At 44.5% G+C, this 8,530-nt stretch overlaps 2 protein-coding genes across 2 annotated transcripts; one reads left to right on the forward strand and one right to left on the reverse strand.

Moving 5' to 3' along the window:
- Nucleotides 1-2,846: 2,846 nt before the first annotated feature.
- Nucleotides 2,847-3,904, reverse strand: SERLADRAFT_431739 (uncharacterized protein; the record flags this gene model as incomplete). Its single annotated transcript, XM_007312071.1, has 3 exons — nucleotides 2,847-3,000; nucleotides 3,055-3,692; nucleotides 3,746-3,904. The coding sequence occupies 3 exons, from the start codon at nucleotides 3,902-3,904 to the stop codon at nucleotides 2,847-2,849; spliced, it is 951 nt and encodes a 316-aa protein (XP_007312133.1).
- Nucleotides 3,905-6,701: 2,797 nt separating this feature from the next.
- SERLADRAFT_431740 (uncharacterized protein) lies at nucleotides 6,702-7,485 on the forward strand (the record flags this gene model as incomplete). The annotated part of the gene is made up of 3 exons (XM_007312072.1): nucleotides 6,702-6,920; nucleotides 6,983-7,157; nucleotides 7,211-7,485. 3 exons carry the CDS (start codon nucleotides 6,702-6,704, stop codon nucleotides 7,483-7,485), a joined length of 669 nt encoding a protein of 222 aa, XP_007312134.1.
- Between the last annotated feature and the right edge of the window lie 1,045 nt (nucleotides 7,486-8,530).

An 8,530-nucleotide genomic window follows, 5' to 3' on the forward strand; every position in this document is an offset into this window, starting at 1 on the left:
CCATTCAGACCTATGGGGACCTGCCTCTGTTGAAGACATAAGAGGAAAGAAATACATATTAACAATCACAGATGACTATTCCTGCGAATCCCATGTATTCCTACTAGCACGCAAGGATGAAGTCCTCACACTATACCAGTGGTTCGAAGCGTGGCTAGGCACCCAAAAGAACAGTGCCAAAATCAAACATCTATGATCCGACAGGGGTGGTGAATACACCAGCATAGAGTTTGATGAGCACTTGAAACGACAAGGCACAGCGCGCGAACTCACAGTGCATGATTCCCCACAGCAGAATGGAACTGCTGAAAGGCTGAATCGGACGCTACTGGAACTTGCACGTGCTATGCTAATAGTGTCAGGTCTACCTAAAATGCTATGGGGGGAAGTGGTGAAACATGCAGTCTGGATAAAGAATCGATCACCTACCAAAGCATTGAAAGGGAAAACGCCGTATGAAATGGCCACTGGCGACAAGCCCATCCTGAATGATCTACACGAGTTTGGATCTACAGCTTATGTGAAAGCCATTGATGCGGGAAAACTTGAACCGCACGCTAAAATAGGAAAATGGGTGGGATTCGACAATGAGTCAAAGGGTTATAGGATATATTGGCGAGAAAAACACACCATAAGCGTCAAACACAACATCATTTTCAATCCGAACGAGCGACTCGAGCTGCTGCCGCAAAACGACCCACTCCTGCTTGATGTGGTCGAAAAACTGGACCAAGACAACCTGCAAACGAATGGATTAGCAAACGAGGAGCACAAGGACAACGCACCTATGTTTTTGGCACCAATGCCAGCCCAAAACGAACTGGTAGTCCTCAAACAAGCACCAGATCCACCCATCCAGTCTTATCTGGTCGAAGAGGCACCCATCCATCCCAATCTCGAGATCCCTGAGCGTCCACATTGTGGTCAACCGAAACCACCTGGTTTCTACCGCAACCTACACAAAAATGGGCGCGCAAACATCGCATGGTCGTCAGACATCAACAAAAACAAGGCAGCAACTCACCTGCACGCTATGGCAGCAGCTGACACAGCTGCTGAGTCGTCCGAAAACGACTCGCCCTCTATCAACGAGGCGCTAAACGGACCACATAGGACGCAATGGTTAGCTGCAATAGCAGATGAAATAAACCAAATAGAAAAACTACACACCTGGGACCTTGTGCAGCCGCCTCCTAACGTGAACGTTATCCGCTCACACTATGTGACAAGGATAAAGCGAGGACCAAATGGTGAAATCTTAAAATTCAAAATAAGATTAGTTGCAAATGGTAGCACCCAAATATATGGGTTTGACTACACAGAGACCTACTCTGCCATCTCACGATTAAAGACAAATCGTCTTGTGCTCGCTCATGCAGCCGCTCTTGACTGCGAAGTCAGCCTACCTCAATGCAGATGTCACAGAAGACATATATATGCAACCGCCGACAGGCCACCTAAATGCGAATCAAAGAGGCTTAGTCTGCAAACTAAAGAAAGGCCTGTATGGCTTGAAACAGTCTGGAAAACAATGGTACAAAAGGCTCACCACAACATTCAAAAGACTTGGCTTCAAAAAGTCTGAGTACGATTATGCACTATTCCTACAATATGAGGATGCCAGTGGAATCGTCGTTTCTGTCTCTGTCGATAACATGGCAATCGCGGGAAGTCCAAAAGAACTAATAGAAAAATTTAAGAGGGGGATAAAAGATGAGTATGAGATAACAGACCTTGGAGAAATAAACTGGCTGCTTGGCATCGAGATCAAACGAGACCGACAAAGCCACACAGTCTCACTTGGACAACAAGCCTACATTGACACCATCCTAAAAAGATTCAATCTTGAAGATGTCAAACCAATCTCTACCCCCATAGAACTTGGTTTTCTATTCGACACATCCCAATCACCTTCAACACCAACCAAAATAGAGGAGATGAAAAACATACCCTACAGAGAAGCCATTGGCTCTCTGATGTATTTATCCCTTGCAACTAGACCTGACATCTCTTTTGCCATCTCATCCCTATCATGTTTTCTCCAAAATCCAGGACGTACACACTGGGAAGCGGCCAAACAAGTGTTCAGATACCTCAAGGCAACGAGGAACCACCGCTTACTAATCTGTCAGAGCCAAGAAGGACTGGTCGGTTTCTCGGACGCTGACTATGCTTCACATGCCCATTGACACTCTATATCTGGCTACGTTTTCCGCATAAACGGTGGTGCTGTGTCCTGGAATAGTAAAACCCAACCGATAGTCACTCTATCAACAACAGAGGCTGAGTACGTCGTGCTGACACATGCGACCAAAGAGGCAATCTGGCTCACACATATATGGGCTGAAATCACCAATAAATCAATGCAACCACCAGTCCCTCTGCACAGTGACAACCGTGGTGCTATAGAGCTAACAAAGAACAATGTGTACCACTCGAGGACCAAACACATCGACATCCACTTTCATTTCATTCGACAAACTATAGAAAACAAAGCAATTTAAATATTCTACTGTCCTACTGAAGAAATGCCTGCAGATTGCCTCACAAAACCACTGGCTCGACCCAAGCTAGAATATTTTGTCAAGATGATGGGAGTGAGTTCGGTTTGAGGGGGTGTGTTGGCATATTATATATCCTAATTAGGATACAGAAAAGCGCACTCATCCTACCTTAGACACCTTAGTCATTTACCAGAAAGACTGAGGTACAGTAAACACTATTATTGCAGTTAAAACTCATACTTACACATTCCTTTAGAGTATTTTACTTTACAGGTACATTTGATTAATATATCAGTCATTTACCAGAAAGACTGAGAGTCTTTTACTTTACAGTTCTAGTTATCACATCATACTGCTGCTGGGTAGGAACACCATGAAGTCGTTTGTGGCAAAGACCCCAAGTCTGTTGATGCCTTCAGATGCTTCACCGCAGGCATATGTGTGGCCGATCCCCAAGCCCCAATGATACTGCATCATCATGTCTTGATCTACAAACCTGTAAGAAACATATTGGTAGGTTTCTTTAGCGTTAAACATAGCTGGGACTAACCAATTAACATAGTACTTTTTCCAATCTTGTGCATCCTGAGCAAAGTTGGACATCCCAATGCCATCAGGATGTAATTTCCCTTCGTGAAATGCTGGTACTAGGTGGCAGCTCGGCAGAACATCGGCTGGGTTGACAAAGCCAAAAGCATCATCTTCAGCTATGGGAACAAAATGTAGCATGTTGAGTTTGTACCAGCCTGAGTCTGTTTCTCTGTTCAAAGGACCGCACAATTTGTACCACCTCACGAATAGAAATTCCATCTTACACGTGTAATAAGTTGTGACTTCTTGACCAGTACATACAACATTTGTGTGGTAAATGCCCAAGACACGAGCATAATAGAATGGGTGGGAGGGGCGTCGCAGATTGGTGTCAAATCCATCCAGAGGAGCTAGTAACATGATATTGCAATGGTCCGTGCGTGGGTTAACAACATCTTGTGCTTGGCGGATATTGTATGTTGTGTAGTTGATGCAAAAGATGTTGTGAATATATATTCTGTCATTTTTTAATATGACTTGAATGGAAGGTTGCTGGTTTGGTGAGGGATCATTAAGGTGACGCTCGGAAACAATAGGAGCGAGAAGAGTCAATTGCATACAGTGAAGTAAGTGAATCTTGAGGTTTGGTACAAAATCCTATAGCAAATCAGATTGATACTGGAATTGTACAGTATTGATTTGTCTCTTACCGTGCAAGCTGGATCGTGGGAGTACATTTTGGAGAAGAATGTGATGTGCAAAGGTGAGTTTTGAGACTTCCCTATGTGATGATGGTCATCAAGAGTGCTGGCCTCCTGACCAGCAGCAACAGCATGATCCTCAGAAGACATGCCAAGCTTCTGGCGCATAAGACGTATACGGGCCTCCCAACGCTCAATGTGAGTAAGCTGTTCAGTGTAGGTTTTCTTGCTGGTTCTTTTGAATCTAGACTTCCCTGTCTGGTGCTCTAAGTCACCCTGGGCACCGGTTATTACAAATGAAGCAAGATATGGTTAGGTGAACTTACGTGCTAGGGAGTCTATAGTGCCAAAGCATGCGCTTGGGGATTATCCTGCACAAATTAGGTGGAGTTTATAGGTTTGTAGGTTGAATGACTTGGGTTTTTAAGCGTCTCCTGATGATGTTGACTGAATGTCAGTGCCTTGCTGGATTTGACGGCGCCTTTGTGCATCGGCTTTGCCCCGGAGTTCCCTAGTACAGAAGGCAGAGCAAGTATTTGCAGCAAATTATCGCAATTTATCACCTAGATTTTTAGTTACTGCATCTAGTATTTTCAGAGTATTGTCAGTATGCATGTGTAGTTTAGCTAAACCGTGCCAATGAGCCGTGCAGAGTAGCAAGCTCAATATTTGAGTGTTGTGTGTTCAGACACCACTACTACGCACCAAAGTTGGAACTAAGGATTCGGCCATCAGGAATCCATTAACTTTGTTGCTGTTCACAGCATAATTCTTCTTGTAGATTGAATCACAAGCAACTGCAACCTTCTTCTGCTGTTCAGCATTGTCAATGTGGATTTTGACGACTCAATTCAGCATATTGGTGTCTTGTCCAACATTGGGAACCAAAGTCATAGGTGTTACACACCGAGGACAGGGACAGTTTCCAAGGTTTTTTATACTCACTATTAGTATCCTACATAAAATGAGCAAGATTGTTGCACAGAACACAGTGGACCTACTTTCTAGGGTAATCTGCCATATATGTTAGGATGCAGGGATAAAACTGACAATCAATGCCATCACAACACTTGATAACAACACCATGCTGATACACATGTAGGAATTCATCATCAAGTAGAATACACCATTGTGCATGAAAATACTTGCACTGACAATGTGTCATGAAGGCGCTAGTAAGCTTGCTATTGCCGGTGTGAGTCTTTGCAAAATCTTTGAAGCTGTCTGGGAGCTATAAATCAATAAAAACAAGTCAAACAGTGTGAATGAGCTACAATAGAGACAGCACTCACAGATTGAAAATAGGCCGTCTGGTTGCACAAGTGACAGGATGGTTTGGCGCGACGATACTTGAATTCATTGGCAAAATAAACATAAAGCAGCCAAAGTTTTGCATTGCCAAAGGAAGTAAGTTGGAATCTGACGAAAACATGAAACCAGCCACCACACGTTGAAGGTTGCACCTGGGCTCTGGTGGGGATTCTTGAAGTTCATGATAAGCTTTCAGAAATGCATCTGAAGTATAAGCCTTGCCGTGGACTCAAGCTTCATGCAATTGATCACTTGGAACCCAGAACAGTTTGTATGGCTCATAATAAAAAAGCTGGTCATCACGAGGGTTTGCGAGCTTATCAAGAAGGATCTGAATGAGTGAACAATGGAACAAATCAGTAACATGATAACCATGGGTCCCAGGGTCCGCTGATCTGCTATAAAATGGAACTGAAATGGTTACAGGTGTTTTTTGCCAGCCTGCATCCTGATCCAGCCATTCACCATTGAGATTATCGAGGCCCAAGTCCTTGTTAATTTTGCTCCACTTTACATTTTGAACGTCTTCAGGACAAAAGGATGGGTTTCCAATGATATCAATGAGCTGCCTGAAAGATTCCTGCGACTTCTGAACACTATAATTCCGATACCAGTCTCCCAGATGAAAGCAACTTTTGTTTGGGTATGGGCTGAAAGAATGATCACTATGTCCTTCAACTCAAAATGGAGTGTTACAATAACACATTTTCGGACCTTTAATTTTCATTCTCCTCTTTAACCTTTTACTGTAGTTTTCCCACTCCGTGCCATGCGGCACTTTTCCTTTTGTTCAAACTCCACTTTCTCGTGCTGCACTGCCTTTCTTTTTATCTTAGATACAAGTCTCTCATGCAGGGGAGCTGGTCACACGGGCTGCGCCCTCTGACATCATCAGCCACTGCCTTCATCAACTGTATAGTACATATGTACAAACCTGTAGTAGTATATATACCCCAATAGATCAAGGAGACTCCTCAGCGAGTCCTCCTGTTGTATCCTCACAACTAACTTGTTGAAGCCTAAAGGGTAACCACTCCCTCATCATCATCTCTATAGTTGGTTCTAGTTGTGCGCCAGAGTAACAAACTCTTGGTTGTTACATTAGGACTTGCTCTTTTTACTCTCTCGCACATTGTGCAAACCCGGACCCCAGGGTTAAGGGGATAGTGTTATTATTTAGGGATATCCCATATAGCAGAAGGGCGCGCTCTTCGCAACGGCCCCATAGTGCTCCGGGAGAAAGGACAAATCACGTTTTCTTGATACGTGGCCCCCAGTGTTAAGGGGAGTACCTTAGCTTAGCAGTTGGTGTGGAACCACTGTTGATTAGTTTTAGAATACAAAGATTCTTCTTCAAATACCTCTGACCAGGCCGGGCATTTGCCTCCGCCAGTCTGGAAAAGGGCTGACAGCTTAACAAGCGGGCCACCCCCTGACAACTGTTCGGACCAGGGTTTACTACGAATACTTTTTACATACATTTCAAATACTATAGTGTGGGTAGTCGGAGATTGAGATCCGATACTTAGCTGGGAAGAGGTAGATCCACAGATAGCAAGCGGGGACCCCCAGTTACCTTTTTTTACTTTTACAAAGAGAACAAGTCGATATGTTGTTGCAAAGCCAACCTGACGTGAACACTCTGTTGCACAACATGCGTGCACAGATTTTGGCGTTGACCACGCAACTCACCGAGCTGCAGGCGAACCCCACTGCAGCAACCCCCTCGGTTGAGAAAAGGTTCAACAAGAAAGTCGAAGTTGTCGCTGACCCTGGCGCCTTCGAAGGAGACAGAGCGCAATTCACCGAGTGGTGGATCAAACTCCAGATTTGGGTCAAGGCAAATTGGGATGTGTTTGCCGACGACTTTGAGGTAGCAACAGCAGTGCTATCTTAACTAAAAGGACCTGTGGCGGGTCAATACGCCCAAGATAGAATGCAGGAGTGTGGCCCACCTGGGACAATCTCAAAGTGGAGATTGAAAAATATTTCAAACCACAAGCTGAGCATGACTGGGCGCGTCAGCAAATCCGTTCCTTCAAGCAAGGCAACATGAGGATAGATGATTTTGTGACCCGGTTCCTGGCTCTCTCCATCCAAGGGGGCTTAGGTAATGAACATGCAGTGGAACTGCTGGAACGCAATGTGAACCCCACATTGCAGAACAGCTCTATCTGCAGGATATGAGGAGTGACAACCTCTCCCAAGCAGCGGAGGAGGTACAAAAAATAGGTAGGGCCATAGAGCTCTACAAAATGCACCAAGGTGGCGGGTCCACCACCAAAAACAACTATTCCCAGAGGAGCCCTGGGTCATCAAACCAACATAAAAACCACTCTCACGGGTTCCAACCATTTTGGTCGCAACCAGGACGGGGCGTTCCTATGGATATCGACACGGTCCATGGTGTAAAACCCTTATCCCCTATACCGAGTTAACGGAGGGATGAAGGCTCAAATCAAACAAGTAGCATTACAAGATAGCGATTGAGAATTAATCAACAACTGAGGAAAGTATGTACATGATGGTCTACTATATATATGTTTCTGAAAGTCAGCCATGAGGCGCTGACTGAGCTAACATGCAGCAGCCATGAGGCGCTGACTGATGTTCTTTGTAATGGTTCTAGACTTACGTCACGTGATGGTCACGTGATCTGGTATAACTACGTGTTATGTATCCGCGCTAAAGCAGCAGCTTAACATATCTTATCTGTCATGTGATTTAGATATCAAAGAAAAATGAAAAAGGAAACTAGCGCTTAGACCAGCGCTTCTGGTTCAAGTCGTGACATTACCCCCTCCTTAGGACTTTCGTCTCGAAAGTAGGGGTCCATCTTTCCATTTTCCCAATTAAACAATTGTTTTCGGACTCTAGTCGTTGTGAAGTTTTCGAAGGGTTGGAAATGTAATTGAAATCGGATCCGTCGGGGTGCACTAGGGTTGTTATCGTGGAATGTTTTTACTTTGTCGGGTGAGTTGTTTAGGTGTTGTTCGGGTTCCCACGTGCGTTCCTCTTTTGGATAGTTCTTCCAATGTACTAAGTATTCCAATTTCCCTTGTTTTAGACGTGAGTCTAGAACTTCTTCGACTTCGTATTCTTCTTGTCCGTCTATTATTACCGGCGGTATTGGTTTAGGTTTCTGTTGGGAAGGGAACTGTGGTTCTTTGTACGGTGTGAGTTTTATCTCATTGAAAACCGGATGAATAGGCCGCCATGTCGGTGGTAGCGCTAATCTATAGGCTGATTTGCCTACTTTTTCCAGTATTTCAAACGGACCGTGTCTCTTATCGTCCAGTTTCTTGGCTGGTCGATCTGTTGAGATATTGGTCGCTTCTACGTACACCTTATCTCCTACTCTATATTCCACTGCTTCTCTTTTCTTCTTATCGTACTGCTTCTTCATCTGTTCAGCTGCCTTTTGTAGCGATTCTTCTGCTCTCTTCCTTGTTTCTGTCATTCTCTTTACGAAATCTTCTGCAT

This window comes from Serpula lacrymans, assembly GCF_000218685.1.
Source record: "Serpula lacrymans var. lacrymans S7.9 unplaced genomic scaffold SERLAscaffold_1, whole genome shotgun sequence".
Classification (NCBI taxonomy): domain Eukaryota; kingdom Fungi; phylum Basidiomycota; class Agaricomycetes; order Boletales; family Serpulaceae; genus Serpula; species Serpula lacrymans.